The 16,497-nt window shown below is 29.8% G+C and overlaps 1 protein-coding gene across 9 annotated transcripts in view; it reads right to left on the reverse strand.

The window, feature by feature from the left end:
• Nucleotides 1–882: 882 nt before the first annotated feature.
• The window catches only part of LOC107439667 (uncharacterized), a 392,882-nt gene continuing 377,267 nt past the window's right edge, over nucleotides 883–16,497 (reverse strand). For all 9 annotated transcript variants that reach the window (XM_087168223.1, XM_087168215.1, XM_087168217.1 and 6 more), the window contains 9 exons: nucleotides 15,709–15,881; nucleotides 14,792–15,076; nucleotides 12,978–13,129; nucleotides 11,165–11,312; nucleotides 10,782–11,087; nucleotides 9,310–9,615; nucleotides 6,889–7,043; nucleotides 4,184–4,334; nucleotides 883–1,914 (listed from right to left, as the gene is read on the reverse strand). In XM_087168223.1, the coding sequence (XP_087024349.1) occupies nucleotides 1,721–1,914; nucleotides 4,184–4,334; nucleotides 6,889–7,043; nucleotides 9,310–9,615; nucleotides 10,782–11,087; nucleotides 11,165–11,312; nucleotides 12,978–13,129; nucleotides 14,792–15,076; nucleotides 15,709–15,881 (1,870 nt within the window). In that variant the 3' untranslated portion in view covers nucleotides 883–1,720. The remainder of the gene's footprint in view (nucleotides 1,915–4,183; nucleotides 4,335–6,888; nucleotides 7,044–9,309; nucleotides 9,616–10,781; nucleotides 11,088–11,164; nucleotides 11,313–12,977; nucleotides 13,130–14,791; nucleotides 15,077–15,708; nucleotides 15,882–16,497) is intronic.

A 16,497-nucleotide genomic window follows, 5' to 3' on the forward strand; every position in this document is an offset into this window, starting at 1 on the left:
TTAGAGGAACTAAGATAAGATTTCATAAAACTGTGTCAATATGAATATTTTTTTTTACATATATTGATGGTAATCAATAGACTTCAGAGTAAAAGTACCACCACTTAAGTTTGAATACTACAAGAATAATTTATTTATGAATAAAAATGTTTTGCTGTTTAATTACTGTACAATTTATATTTTTATAACTCTTGACGCAATATTGTGCCCATTGTATAACATTGTAATTAGTTTCTTATTTTTATACAGAATGTTTCTTAAGGATATATATATATATATATATATATATATATATATATATATATATATATATATATATATATATATATATATATATATATATATATATATATATATATATATATATATATATATATATATATGTATATATATATATATATATATATATATATATATATGTATATATATATATATATATATATATATATATATATATATGTATATATATATATATATATATATATATATATGTATATATATATATATATATATATATATATATATATATATATATATATATATATATATATATATATATATATATATATATATATATATATATATATATATATATATATATATATATATATATATATATATATATATATTATTCCATCATTTACTTTTTGTGTTGAAGGGAAAAACTATAAAATGGGCTCCATCAACTTCTTGCAACAGGGACAAGAAACCTTTTCTCCCAATCATTTTAACGTAGGTAAATAAGTTGTTTGTAAAAACTCGGAAGTTTATGACAAATTTATTACAGTGGTCATAAAAAAGATTTATTTGTTCTGCAACATGTTACAGGATAAGCTGAATTTCAAATCGACATGTGTTTTTCAAATGAAGAAAACAACCTACTAAACAGGATAGACTAATTTTATTTGACAGAAAATACATCACAACCACATATCACAGGGATGGAGGGATTCTAACAACAAATCAACAAAACACTGAATATATTAGTTTCTCTTTCAGTTGGAAATATTCCATACTGATGTATAGGAACATAGAACGAAAACAAATATCGTTAAGTACAAGTGTGTACACAGAAGACGTATCTTTTCTCTATATCGTAAATGGTACATTTCCGAGTAACCATTTAATACTGGCAAAAGTCTTGATAAAAATAGAGTGAGCACAAAAAGGCTCAGTAAAAATATTTTACACATTTTGTACAGGGTTAGGCGCTACCAGAGCTGCCTAAATATATAAAAAATAATTAATGAACCAAAATCTGGGAGAAAACGGCTTTAAGTTGCATAAATACTATTCAAATAGTAATTTTTCTTAATACATTTTAATAATGTAAAAAAATAGACTTATTTCTAGCCCTGAGAAGAACTTGTTTATTTATGTTCGAATAGAATAAAGACATGCTGCCAAAAAATTAAATTCTGTTATGGCACCAGAAGAGCAAATTTTGTCCATGGACTTGTATCGAATATCTGTTAAAGATATGTTTTGCTTAGTTAAAATATTAAGTTCGCATTAACTTAATTAAATTTAGTTTTAAAACATGCCCCACCCGTCAGGGAATGTACTGGTGCCATTTTTTTTTTTTACAAAACACGTACTCATATAGCATGCTTTTAGCCACATTAAAAATACCGCAGCGATTTAAAAAAAAAATTATTAGTTATTTCCCAGATTTTTATTCATCAATGTATCACAATGTGAGTAGAAAAACATTTTGAGTCTATTTCGAAAGAGTCTCTGCTAGGTGCCATATTCGGAAGAAATACTCATTTCTTCCTGCGAGTATGTGTTTGGTGTAACTGCGTAGCAGGGGCTCCACGTTGGCCTCGCGCATCCAAGATGAGGAGGTCTCTGTGCTATAACTCACTGAGATGGTCTTCTCATCTACGTCCGGTTTGTCAGACTCTTTGAATCCTAGTGGGAACAAACAGGAACTTCAGTTAAATAGCCGAATATTAACTGTCTATGGTGTATGGTTTATAGAACATTTATCAAGAATAGTGCCGTGTCCGAGTACAAAAGATTCCCTCTCTAATTAAAAAACATTTTTTATTGGTAGTCACACCAAAGTCTATTGTGTACTTGTTAGGCATGGACAAGTTTCATACAAAAAAAAAGTAGTATGGCGTGTTGTTCCTTACGCAAGATTTTGTTATCTTGTGCAAATAGAACCCCTCTTATGCAAATCACGTTAACTAATGGGTATAAACGGTCAAAATTTCCTCGCAACTGTATGGTGGTTATTTTTATTACGATGCTAATTTGTACACAATAATTTCCCCTTCGTGAGACTTTGTGAAGCAGGATTTTGTTTACAAGGACTGTGTTGAATTAAGGTTTTGCATTCGCATAGTTTTTGTTCATATCACGTTTCGCGCTGCGAATATTTTGTGTACATCACGCCATTTCCCAGCAAAAATACCTGCGTAACTCGGCTAGACCTTATCTGGATGAACTTTAAGCTTGACATAAACTTTATGGTATCTTTGAGGGGTTTGTTTTAATGCAGTTGGATAGTTTAATCTCGACAAAAGTCATGACAAGTCATTCTATCATGAAGAGTGGTACTAGTTTTTATTTTTACACTACTTTCTTACGCATGGTTTTTTTCACCACTAAAGAATATAAAAGCAGAGATTCTATTTTATTTTATAATCGGCGTTGAATGGCCGGACCAATTCTGAGGTCACGACTATCGATGTTCAACTTCGCATGTCCTTGTAATTTTAAATCCAACCCAGAAGACAAGGGAACTCCTGGATCAATCATTGGGGCAAACTAGATTTCGTGGAGGATTATGTGATCAAATTAGTTAGCATGAGCATTACATGGTGAAGAAAACCACGAAAACATCCCATGTTTAGGACGACGATAAGGACATTCTAACCCATGATCCACCTATCACCGATGATATTTTTACAACGTCATTGTGGTTTGAGTAAGCCGGGTGCAGAATTTGTATTAAAAGGCCACAGCTGGAATTAGAACCAGGCTAACCTCAAAGGGAGGCGGCGTACGCTCTATTCTTTTAGTTACCATCAAGTTTAGTCATCTCGTACTGTTAAAATTTCAGACTAACCTAGGAATGAATGTCCTCAGATTTTATTCGGCATAAATTAAGGCATAAATTATTTGAATAGTTGGAGACTTCATACTTGTTCATTTCGAGATATTAGAGCATTAAAGTGAAATTGTGGAGGGCTCTAAAACTCTCTTTAGCGGCAGAAATATGCTGTTGACATATTAGTTTTACAATTACTCTAACTTGTATGACTAGAAACTGTGGCTATAACTTAGTTTTTATAGTAAATGGAGTTGGATCAATATTTAAAAAGGCTTTCATATAATGTGCTCATGTTAGCATTATTTATTTGTGCAAATCAATATTAAATAACATATATCAGATGGTTATTTTATTTCAGACAAACATTCGATAATTATACAGCATAGGCTTTGCTTTCTGAGCATTAAGGTGTTAATAGTTAAAATTATTCAAGAAATAACTCAAAGATTTATGGATAAAATCAAAAATATGAAATATATCCAAACATTTAACGAAGAGATGAAAAATGCTCCAATGAACTGTTTTTAATTTAAACACGTTTCAAAAAGAATAAATTAAAGTTTTATGAGGAATGTGTAGGTAAAATAATTTGATTTAGACAAAAATATTTTAATTATTTTATTAGTAAAAATGTAAAAAGAAAAAAAAATACAAGAAATATTATTTGAAATTAAGTTGGAAGTAACAATATTGTATTTAGAAGCAAAATTTGTCATTATGCACTGCAAAAACTGTATAAAATATAAAAAAAACTTTAAAAATGTATGCAAATATTAGGGGTTAATGTAAATACAAAAAAAAGTATAAAAAAATATCACATTTAAGTTATTTAATTGAATATTCATAAATAAACAAGATTTTCAGGGCTAATTTCACTAAAGGTACCATTTTTTTCTATAAAAAATCCGATATCGACAGCTTTTGAAATTATTAGTTAATAAACACCCATTATAATTTCCAAACATAATTTCAAGCTGTTTAAATGTCCCTTATAATTTATTTTAAATTTTCATCATTGGAGTTAAATACAAATTCAATTTTTTTTTAAAAAATTGAATAAAATCGTGAATATTTTAGTTGATTATTATTGGAAAAAGAAAGAACTGTAACTCCACCTACCTTCAGGTCGAATAACTTTCACCGATTCTTCTGGTTCAAGTGGATCACTGATACCAACTTCATTCCTTGCCATTATTCGAACCATATATTCGGCACCTTCTTGTAAATCTTTTATTTGTATCTTTTGCGTCTCTCCGTCTACTTGTCCAACCTGTAAAATGATGGAAATCCATGCATAATTACAAACATACTTGTTTAGTTAAAATATATAAAACAATTGAATATCTATAACTAATAAATAACATTTGTAAAATATAAATATAAAATTCTAAAATCAGAAAAATAGAATTCTTCAAAGTGCATAAAAATCTTAAAACTAGCTTACTTTGTACTAGTTTATTTCCAAATTTATTTTATTATTTTTATTTTTTATATTTTTTTAATATTTAGATGTGTTTTAACTTTTAAAATTAGTGTTACCATTTTCGAAATTAGATTTATCAATTGATTTGTTTGGGAAAATATAAGGATAAGCTCCATTTTGAAATTGTTCGGGAGAACGCTTCTGTCAACAAAATAAATAAATAAAACAAAAAAACGTCACAACGATAAGATATTTTAATATAATGTGCTTTCATTTAGTAAAGATTCTATGAAGTATTTTCCCTTGGGAAAATAGCAAGAGTTGGATTCAAAAATACCGCATTTGTTAAAAGTGACGCTTATCACTAAATTGCTCCAAGTCCATTTTCCTTTCAATTCAATTATCTTTTGTACCCCTTTCAAGAATCTGTTAAATTATATCTGCATAGATTTGTAGACATTTTTTTTAAATTTCCAATGAGCTTCACAATCGGTCTTGCCGATGAGCAGACCTAGTTTTTCTCCAGAGGTGGTATCCACTCTTTCAGGACCACCACAATGGGTGAGATACCGTTGGTCATGTTGATTTGGACGTCTAGTTTCTGCCACACTAGATGGCAGCACCGAGACTCTATTTTAGATGCTAAAGTGCACTAGGAATTTAATTTTGACAGAAAATGCCAAGAGCCAATAAGGCACTCGAGTGATCTTTTACGTGCCGCATAATCATACGACATGGCCGCTGATGATTTTCTGCTTCCCGAAAATCCGGTGTCTGGGCCGGGGATCGAACCCGCAGACTTGGGCTCAGAAGGCCGACGATAAACCAACTGCGCCACCCAGCCACAGATATGTAGACATTAAATGCTAAAATTTAATGGATTTAATTAAATCTTTCTTCAGCTACGTCCCCTCAAATATAACTAAAATGTATCTCAACCTGAAACAACCATAGCTGCTGAAAATCAAACGACTAAGACATCAGGGTTTAACTTGATTCAAACGAATACCTTAGTGGGAAAGAAACAAAAACGCTATCGAAATCAGTCGAATAATCAATAGGTAAGACTTAAAACATGAAAAAAAAAATTGATTTCTGGAGGGAAGAGAGAGGTTAAAAGGCTATTTTTAAAACGTCTCCAAATTTTATTGGGTAATCAAATCGATTTTGATATTTTAATACCATCTTTTTCACTGGTGTTTCCATTGCGTTTATATTTATTTCTCCGCTTGGATATTAATTTGTGACCAAGGAACTGATTTCATGTTTTAAAAAAGTTTCACAAAATTGAACTAAAATGTATTTAAATAGCTCCGAAACAATTGATTGTCGAATTTGAAATTCCCTGTGTATTCAAAATTGAAATAGTATGTACTCATTTTTAGAGTAAAATGCGTAGTTTCAAAAATGATGTGGAAAGATGAAAGTGAGAGATGAGAGAAGGATGTTCGTCAGGTATCAGCAGGATTCGAACTAAAAACCTTCGGCCTCATAGTTTGATGCTCTAACCACCACAGTTGTACAATTTAGATTAGGAAGTGTTAGGAAGCTTAACATATTTTATTCACTTAAAAGTTTTTAAGATATAGCGACATAAGCGAAAAAGTGAAATTAATATTACTGACTAAGCTATTAGGACTATATTTTCCAAATTTCAACCCTTTGTTCCATTGAAACTGGAAATTAGTAGGTCATGATGTGTCATTGCGACGACCTCTATCTATAGCTTCTTAACTCTTCTTGGATTAGGTTGTACATTTATGGTGGTTAAAACATCCAACTACGATCACGGTGGCTCTTTGGTTTGTATCCTGCAGGCAGCACGTCACATCCACTCTCACACGTCACATCCTTTTCGAAACTGCATTTTGCTCAAAAATGAGAACAATAGAGTCCCGATAATCCGAGCCCAGATTATCCGAGTTTTCGTTTTAACCGAGCTATCAAATATTTCAAGGATTTTTTTTTGTTCTAGTTCATTTTTATTTTTAAAACTACAGCCGGAAAAAAATCTGAATTTTATGCTTCGAACATTTAGGAAAACGAAATTCAACAATCTGATCCGATGAAATGATCATTAATATTGTCAATAATGACACTGAATCTAGCGAAATGATTAAGACAGTGGCGATGAAAATCAACACCAGCCTTCCTGTTATCCCTAAAATAATGGCGTAACATTTCTGCAGAAAAGCGCCAAAGTAATGTGAAACAACAAAAAAACAAAAAAAAAACGATTAAGGACTTCTTTAAATAAAAACTCTTTAATTCTCGTGAAGTATGCTAATGTTACGTTGAAATGTAAACATGGTATGACAAACAATTAATATGATGACAAGACAGTTAAAGTTTTATGTAACAAAAAGTTAGAAACGTTAAAACTGAATTATTCCAAACTCACCTCCATCCACATTATTCTTCGAACATTTCTCAAAGCAACTGTATATCCCAGTATGGGTGAACCGCCATCAGTTTCCGGTCGTCCCCAGGCCAACATGATAGAGGATGGACCAGTAACCACTTTTTCTAGCGGAGCAGTTGGAGGAGATGGCCGTTCTACGTTAAAATTAAAAAACCGGGTATTAGAAGATTCAAAACTAACTTATAGACTTATTCTATTTTTACAAACGTACGCTCATCAAGATTTTGTAATTTAATACAGATTAATTAAAATTAATGTTAACAAAAATAAACGATGAAATTTTTAATTAAATAATAAATATAAGATAATTGTATACACATTGAAATTCACAGGAAAAGCGAAATATTTGGATACTGAACATCGAATCTGTTAAAGAAATAAGGAATTGAAAGAGTAAATCAGGAGTAAGATAATTGAACAAATTAAAAACTTGAAGAAAAAAAATATAGATCTTCTATTTAGAAAAAAAAAAATTACAATATTTTTAATTGCAAAATTGAAACAGGCTGTCGTTACAATAAAATTAAAAAATAGTTGCATTACCAAAATTTACGTTTAAGTCTATGAAGTTTTTTTACATTTCATGATGACGTCACTATAAGTTATTTACGTTATCTATTGATATCATTTTTTCTCAACTGTTAATTGGATACCTACAAGCGACGTCCTTCTGAGTAAATCGTGGGATTCGTTTATGCCACGATTCAGTAGCCAATCAAATTTGACATACACGCGTAACGCCGCTTACAAGTATCCAATTAAATCACATGGTTGGGTCAAATCACATATTCTTCTTCTCGAGTTGCAAGTACCAAATTGCAGAAGGACAGAAGACGTATAAAAATCATAATATGTCCTTCAAGTATTAAGTTCTTCCGCATTGATGTGCTGAATTCTTATGAGAAACACTCTATTTGTATTTGATTTAAATATTATATTTTCTCTAACAGGTTTACTGGCTAAAAAAATTATATAAAATGAAAATTTTTGCTAATTTTCAAACTTAAGATATTTTCGTCAAGACATCACACACTTAAGATTCCCAGAGTGTAGTATCCTTTAGCCTTGTAGAAACAAAATAGAAAGGTTTCTTCAGGGCCGTTTTATCCATTAGGCACTGTAGGCAACTGCCTAGGGGCCCCGCCACGCTCAGGGGCCCTGTGCTACAGAGAAAAAAATTGACACCATAAACAGTAAAAATTCCATTCTTAAACAGTAAAAATTTAATTCGAAATTTCAATGACGATTGTCTTGCTCTGTACATTACATCGACGCTATTTTAGTACATTTCTGAACGCATTCCAAATTAGATATTAATATTATGGTAGTTAGTTCATATATAACGCAGTAATATAATCGCAAGCAATTTTATCGCGATAATTTTAACGCCGACTAATCAGATGACTATGCAGCAAAGAGCAGCTTTTTTAACACAACACGCTTGAAAAACGCGCAAAATTCTACATTGTGAATGCACACTTACTGTTCTGGTACCTACCATAGGTATGTATATTCTATGGCCAAGCTACCAAAGAGTATGTAAAAATAAGGTTGTTAATTAATAAATTAATTAAAAACTGTCTTCGTTCAACTATGTCTCAAAACCGTTTAAATTCATTGGCCATAATGGCAATTGAAAATGATGTATTGGAAAAGGTTAACTTTCAGGATGTCTTGAACGATTTTGTAACAAAAAAAGTTAGAAGAGTTAATATTTAAGCTTATTGTATGATTTTTTTTTAAATGCATATATTAATTACTTATATTCTCTTCGTTTGATTCAATATTTTTATTGAATAATGTGATAATATACCTATGTAGTAAAAAATAGCGTAATTATGAATAAAGTGTTGTGTTAGCGAAAAAATATATTAGGAAGTTAGAAGACGGTAGGGAGGGGGCGAGACGAGCATTGCCTAGGGGCTGCGACATGCATAAGCCGGCCCTGGGTTTCTTGAAAACTGGGTTGTTTTTATGCATTATTTCGGCATACAAGTTTGCGAAAATATTCAATTCTTATTTGCCTTCTTGATAACGAAATTAAATCAGTACAACAATTGTTAGGTATTTACTTTCTGAAATTTGCTGCATCTAGGTAAAGAGATAAAAAAAATAATAATACGGTATAAATGCAATGTTGTCTAAAACCACTTAAAGACTGACATATTCATTATCATAGTGAACTTGCAATTCATCATTATAGTGTATGTACAGCGTAGCGTATGTATAGCGATGCAATTCATTATTATAGCGTACTTATTACTAGACTACTAGTAGTAAGTACGCTATAATTTTAACTCCTTTGAACTACTATAAAACAAATCGATCCTACCATTGAAAAAGGAGGAAAATTTATTGCAGATTTTAAAAAGAAATGAATTGCATCATAAAATATCTTACCTGCAGTGGATGTTAGTTTAATTGGACTTTCTGTTTCCAGAGGAGGACTTAATCCTGCTGGATTTTCAGCAAATACCCTGAAGAAATATTCTTTTGTGTGTGTTAAATTGTGTACAGTATAACTTCTAATGTGTGGAGCTAGGGTCTCAAGTCTGTTCCATGCTTTCTTTGTTGATTCCCTCTTTTCCACTATGTAAGCTGTCAACTCAGCACCACCAGTGGTTGCAGGTGGTTTCCAGCTAAGAGTGAGTGTCTTATTGGTCATATTTGAAACTACCAAAGGACCAACTGGCGATGAAGGCGGTGCTATGGAGGGAAAAAACATATGCGGTGAAGGATTTGAAGGGAAAAAAATAAAAATCCTGCTTCTTGCAGTGGTATAACTCTTAATGATTCATTTTTTTCATTTGATATAACAATAAATGAATACATACAGCAGATTATAAATAATTTGAATGCGGATAATTCACAAAATTTAAAAATTTGTAGAGTTATCATTTCCCCGAAAATATATTATTTACAACAATGTAAAATCTTCGTTCAATATAATTCGTGTAATTCGTTGTTCCTTCAATTTCGAGTTTTCAAACATTTTAAAATCTAGAGATTTCAATAACTAAGCGGTGTACTTTAAAATCTTCCACTAACTCAAGCATCTCTTTTAAAATTTCTATAAGTATTTAATGTGTAAAAAAATGAAATAAAATTATTTTTCGCGATTTAACTTTTAGAGAAGTAACACTGAAATTTTACTGAGTTGAGTTACAAGTAGGGCATACAGACTTCGATTGCGTTGTTTAAAAAACCTATTCTTCAACCACTTCTAATCGATGGCTCAGAAACTATTCACTCGTTTTTTCCTTTTTGTGTTATAAGATTGGGCTCTGGAATTCATTACTATATAGTGGATGTGTTTCTTAATATTTTCATTTTTAGAATGGTTTAATTAGATTAAAGAAAAAAAATTTTTAATGAAAAAATAGAAAATATAATAATTTAAAGTATAAAAATAAAAAAAATGAAAAAGATTTATAGCTATCTATGATGTATAACTCCGTAACTTTGGAATGTTGAAATAAACTCAGAAGACGATGAAAACTTCGGAATCAATTATTGGGCCAAACTCGCAGAAATGGAAGATCTTTTGAATGAAACTAATCCATTTTTGCATTTATAGTAATGGAAAATCATGCAAATTACCCGAAATTAGGCGAATGACAAGGCTATTTTAACCCATGTGATCCGTTTACCACCTTTGATACATAATTGTGGTTGGTATAAGAATTGGACAGTAATTGTATTGATTCGAATCTGTGCCACTATATTGTTAAAAATTGGAATATTTATAGTCTTTTTTTTCGAAAAAGGAAATCAGATCACTAAATTTTGTGAAAATATGAATCATGATACTTGTATCAGCGGAATATTGTAGTATATAAAATAATAATAATAATAAAATAAATCACACTTACAAATCTTAAGGCCAGGCGTGATTGTTTCTTCCGGTGAGAAATACGGACTTTGTCCAATCTCATTTCTACAGCACACTCTAAAATGATATGCTGTATCCTTTTTCAAACCAGTTACTTCCATGGATAGAGATTTCCCGTCTGTTGTTGCAACCCGTTGCCAAGCTTTACGAGTGGCCTCTTTTCTTTCGACGATGTACTCGATGATGGGTGATCCGCCATCGTTATCTGGCGCTAACCAGCTTAGGGTAAAGGAAGTGTCCGTCATGTTGGAAGTCGTAAATGGTCCCTTCGGTGCATGAGGTTTGTCTGAAAGAGTTGAAAGCATTAGATTTTTGCTAAAATTTCCTAAAGTCATAGTTGTTATATCGTGTTAAGAGACCCACCGAACAAACTTCTGGGTGTGACTGGATCAGATGTCAGTGGTTCACTGCGACCGTACTCATTGGTAGCTATGACTCGGAATGCATATTCGATGCCCTCGCTTAAATCTTGAATTTCTTGAGTGAGAACATCTGAAGTGACTGTGGTTACCTGGGGAATAAAAAAAATTAAAATAGTCCTTTAAAATAATCAGAATGCCAGACCCTCATTTTAAGCTGAATGATTGAGATAAAATGAGAATGAAATAAAATATCCTAAAATTTTTTTTCTCCAACGTTTAATAAGGAGCAATAAAGAAATAATTAAAATATAAAGTTGTAAAAAACATATAATATAAAATCTTTTTATTTTGCAGTGTCTTCTGTGTTATTAAATTTGATCTCACAAATAACTATCTCTTGAATGAAAGGAAAACAGCTATTTTCTAAATTAAAAAATTATATTTTTACCAAAATAAAAAAAAAAGATTACTTTCTTAAATAGAAAAAAAAATCTTGAAAAGAAATTAAATCAGTATACATTTTTATAACGTAGAATTCACTTTTTTTTTTCTTCTTCCTACTCCTTTTTCATTTACTTTAAACCAGTTACTCTAAAATTTGACCCTTACACTGGATTCTTAAAACTTTGAAAGAATTACTATATTTACGCTTTAAATAAAGTTTAACTTAAAATACGAAACATGTAATAAAAAAAAGGCATTAAATTAATTTCAAAATATCAATGAAAATAACATTTCCTAACTGCACATTGGAAAACTAGCATCTGATCGCTAAAATATGTAACAATTTTAAACTTTAAAAATTTCTCATGGTAATTCGAAGTATTGTCTTCTTATAACCACAAAAACATGTTACGAGATTGAATTAAAATCCTTCATTACCAGAATCATTAAATATTTTTAAAGATATCGTTTCCCGTAACTTATTTTGATTTAAGCGATTATTATACATATAAACGAGCTATTCTAAAACAAACTTTATTAAATTTTGAAATGGTAATGAAATATTAAACCATGAATTTCAATAAATAGGGTTATAAAAAGACATTTAAAGAAAATAAAACTTCTGAAAGTTGCCAAAATCAATATAGTATTCTACACTATCTACCAATAAGTATTTGGACACGTGATATTGAAAAGAAAAACAAACTTTATTCATAATCAATAGATGGTTAGAGCCTCCACGAGAATCAATTACAGCGTGAACACACTGGTGCATACTTTCCACAAGTCCTTGTGTGACGGCTAGTGGTACTTTCTACCACTCGGCATGGAGAAGACATGTAAGTTCCTTCACCGATTTTGAACGGGCAGTACACCCCTTAATTCGGCGATCCAACTCGTCCCAGAGGTTCTCGATAGGGTTCAGGTCTGGGCAGGCCAGTCCATTCGATTAACCCCAGTGGCACCATACCAAGTCTTGGTGACCCTAGCAACATGACAGCTGACATTGTCGTCCTGGAAGTAACAGGAGTCCATCCCGTAAAACTGCCACAACGTAGGAAGCACCCAAAATAGTGCAGTAGGCATCTTGCATGGGATTAATGCCGATGTTGTTCCCTACACGATATACCGGCGGAGGGCGTGACGTATCTCAGGAAAGCAGATATAGTCATTTGCAGTGTCCAAATACTTATTGGTAGATAGTGTAGTTATTTGTTATCATAACAGCTTTTGTGTACACATTTTTTAGGAAAATTCATTCGCAGTTAATGCTCACTATTTGTAGTTTATAGAAATAAGAGCATGAGATCAAAATTAAAATCAGGCACGTTAGAATCACGAAGTTAAACAGGAAAATATGACAAACAAACCTCCATCCAAATTTTTCTTCTTGTTTCGCATTTTTCAACGATATAAGAAACAACCTCCGATGCGCCTACGCTTGGAGGTTTCCATCCTATGGTAACTGAGTTCTTTTCTATTTTATGGAATGCAATTGGGCCCTCAGGTGGAAGGGGTTTGTCTAAAAAGAAAACCAATCATGAAGTTTACACTTTTTAAATATTGATGTTTATTTATTTGTTTTTTTAAATGTAAAATGATTTTTAAAATGTTAAAAGATAATATTAGATTTGGTTTGCGTGAAATACATATTAAAATTAAAAATTAGTAAAGATTCACGTTTAGAAAAAAGGGGTAATATAATTTTATTTAAGGTAAGATATTAGATAATATTGTTAAATACGATTTACTGTTTAATAAGATACCATGCTGGTCGTTGTCAATATTGACTTATTTTTAAAAAGAGAGCTAATCTTATTTTAATAATGGTAGAAGATTTCACTGATAAATATGTTTTGGGATGAAAAGAATTATATATGTAGAAAATTAGTAAATATTGATCTATTTCATCAACCGTTTTAATTTTTTTTAAATGGTAAAAAGATTTTATTGATGATATTAGATGTTCAATAATATTGTTAAATACAATTTACTGTGGAATAGATATCATGCGGATAGTTGTTAATATTGACTTATTTTTTTTAAAAGAGAGTTAATATTATTTTAATAATGGTATAAGATTTTAATGTTGAATATGATTTGGGTATATAGAAAAGATAAATATAAAGAAATTGAAAATTTGTAAATATTGATTTATTTGATTTTTTATAAGAGTAACGTGATTTTAAATAATTCAATAAGGTACCATTGTTAAATATGGTTTATATTAAGTAGATATCAAAAAGGAAGATTAAAATTTGTAAATATTGACTTTTTTTTAAGGAAAAGGTAGTATGATTTTCCTAAGGGTGCGAGGTAACATTTTCTGTGGAATAGGCGACAAGAATGAAGTTGGGGTCACAGTAACTAAAAAATGACCAAAGTATCGAAATTTTTTTTATTGCTTATAATAAAACTTAAAACTATTTCAAATTCACTGAAACAAATCATCTCTCTATATACATTTTAAAAAAAATTATGAATGATTTTATATTGTCCTAATATAGAAACTTACACAGCAGTCAGACTTTAGAGTGCTCATGGATGATAATTTTGTGTGTGATAATCTTAATTGAATCCCTAAGGAATTTTTTTCTATTTAAGATAAAGGTTTGAAGTAAACTTTTTTATCTTAAGTATAATACACTTATTTAAACTGTGCATGGAATAAGCATTTTATGAGGTATTTCAATTTTTACAGCGTGTTATATATACATAACAGGAATTTTTAATCTTTTTTTTCTACATTTTTACAAAATAATCTATCAAACATATTCTAATGGATATATCAACAAATGAATGCACAAAATTACTAAGATGAATATTGTAAGCAATAAGAAAGAAAAATTATTGAAAATATGTTCAAATAAAAAAGCCTTAGGGATTTAAAAATTTTGAATTTTTTCAACTTTTTTTAAAATTAAAAAAAAAATTAAACAGTTTAATTACTTTTTGAAGTTAAATTATTGATTATAAGTTAAATGAGCATGTAAAGCATCCATAAAATGAATGATTATACCTTTGTTTTAAAAAAATGTTGTAAAGGTACTGTGATCCCTTAAAAAAAAATCGTAAATAATGACTTAGTTGAAAAAATGGGCAATATGATTTTAATAATAATGGTTACCATTGTAAAATACGGTGCATGATAAAATCTTATTTTGTTATAAAACGTATTCATTACCTAGAACATATAATCTGAAATCATATTTCACAGTATCAGCAGGATTGGTGAGTTGCAAAGTATATACACCGCTGTCCGTATTCTCCGTGCTTCGAATGGTGATGGTGGTGGAATCATCACGTATCTGCACCAAGGTGTGCTTCGAAGATTCGAGAACTTTTCCATTCTTCAGCCATACAATTTCGGGAAGAGGATAGCCGGTAACCTTCACATCAAGAACGTATTCATTGAATGATTTTAAACGGACATTCTTCATTTTTTCATCGAATATCGCCAGCGGTGATTCTGAAAATTGAAATATCGAAGCATTATCAGAAAAGAATTAAAAAAATCTATGTTAAGGAGTCTAGAAATTTTATAGCTTGAAAAAAGCTTTTAAATTTTTTTATATTTATTATTAAATTTCAAAACACTGTCAATTTTATGTCTTGATATATTAAATTAAAAATCATTAATTTATTAGATATAATAAATTGCTAATTAAGTGCAATTAATTAGATGATAATTTATTAAATAATAAATTAAGTAATTATAATTACTTGCAGGGGAATGAAATCTTATTGACATTAGATTTGAACTTAAAAACAAACTATTTTTTGAACAATTCCTTTTTTAAGTATCATTTTTAACATCTACTATCCTTTATATTTATAACCTTTGCATTTATTCATATATTATGAATATATTCCAGTAAAACAATTTTTTACAATAATTTAAGAAATTTATTAAAAATGTGAAAGTAAACTTTGAAAGATTTATAATTGAACAACAAATTGCGAGATTTACTTTTAAGTTGCATGGATAAAAGGATAAGACAATTTTTTTTGTATTATTTCTTTTGCTTAATCAAATTCAAGTAAATTTTACAAGTAGTGTATATTTTGTAAATACATACTTATATAAAATAAGAGAATTACCTTGAATTTTAAGCTCACTGCTTGTTTCACATGTTCCCAAATGGTTAGTGGCCTTGCAGGTGTATTTACCAGCAGATTTTTCAGTAGAATCCGCAATTTCCATTGTTGCTATTTGGTTCTCGTAGGTAGTTTTAATATTTTTAACAATTAATAATTCCTTACCATTTTTAAACCTAAAAATGATAATATTTATCAAAAACACAGAAATCTACTCGAATTCTTTAAATGTGAAGTTACAATAAAACAATTTAATAAATACACAGAGAAAAAAAAGTTTGGTTAAAGCAACCACAATGTGGTAAAATTTACCTTGTTTCCGGCTCTATGGGAACACCAAAAATCTCGGTAATCTTTACCGAAGTGCATTGACAATGATTTTGATAAAATTAAAAATAAAATATTGTTTTATAATACGTGATAAAGTGTAATAATTCTATGATGATACTTTAGAGCAAGGCGTAAAAGCTATTTATTCGGTTTAATTTATTTTTCAGTTTTGTATTTTTTACTTAATGTGGGGCAATAAGAATTATAATTTTGAAAGCCAGAATTTCAAATAAACCGTTAACGTATGAATGGAAAAATTACCAAATGAATGGTTCAAATTTTCATTTTCATTACCATAGTTTTTTTTTTACTAAAATTGTTACTTCTAAACAGTATAAAAATTTTACTAAAATTTTTTAAATATTTAAACCTCTAACTCTTTTTTTGATAAAAAAAAAAATCAATTATAGCTTCTTTTCAGAAAAAATTTTCAGCGAAAATTAAATTCCATAAATAGACATT

This window comes from Parasteatoda tepidariorum, chromosome 7 (genome assembly GCF_982258835.1).
Source record: "Parasteatoda tepidariorum strain Cologne lab strain chromosome 7, Ptep-v5.0, whole genome shotgun sequence".
Taxonomy (NCBI): domain Eukaryota; kingdom Metazoa; phylum Arthropoda; class Arachnida; order Araneae; family Theridiidae; genus Parasteatoda; species Parasteatoda tepidariorum.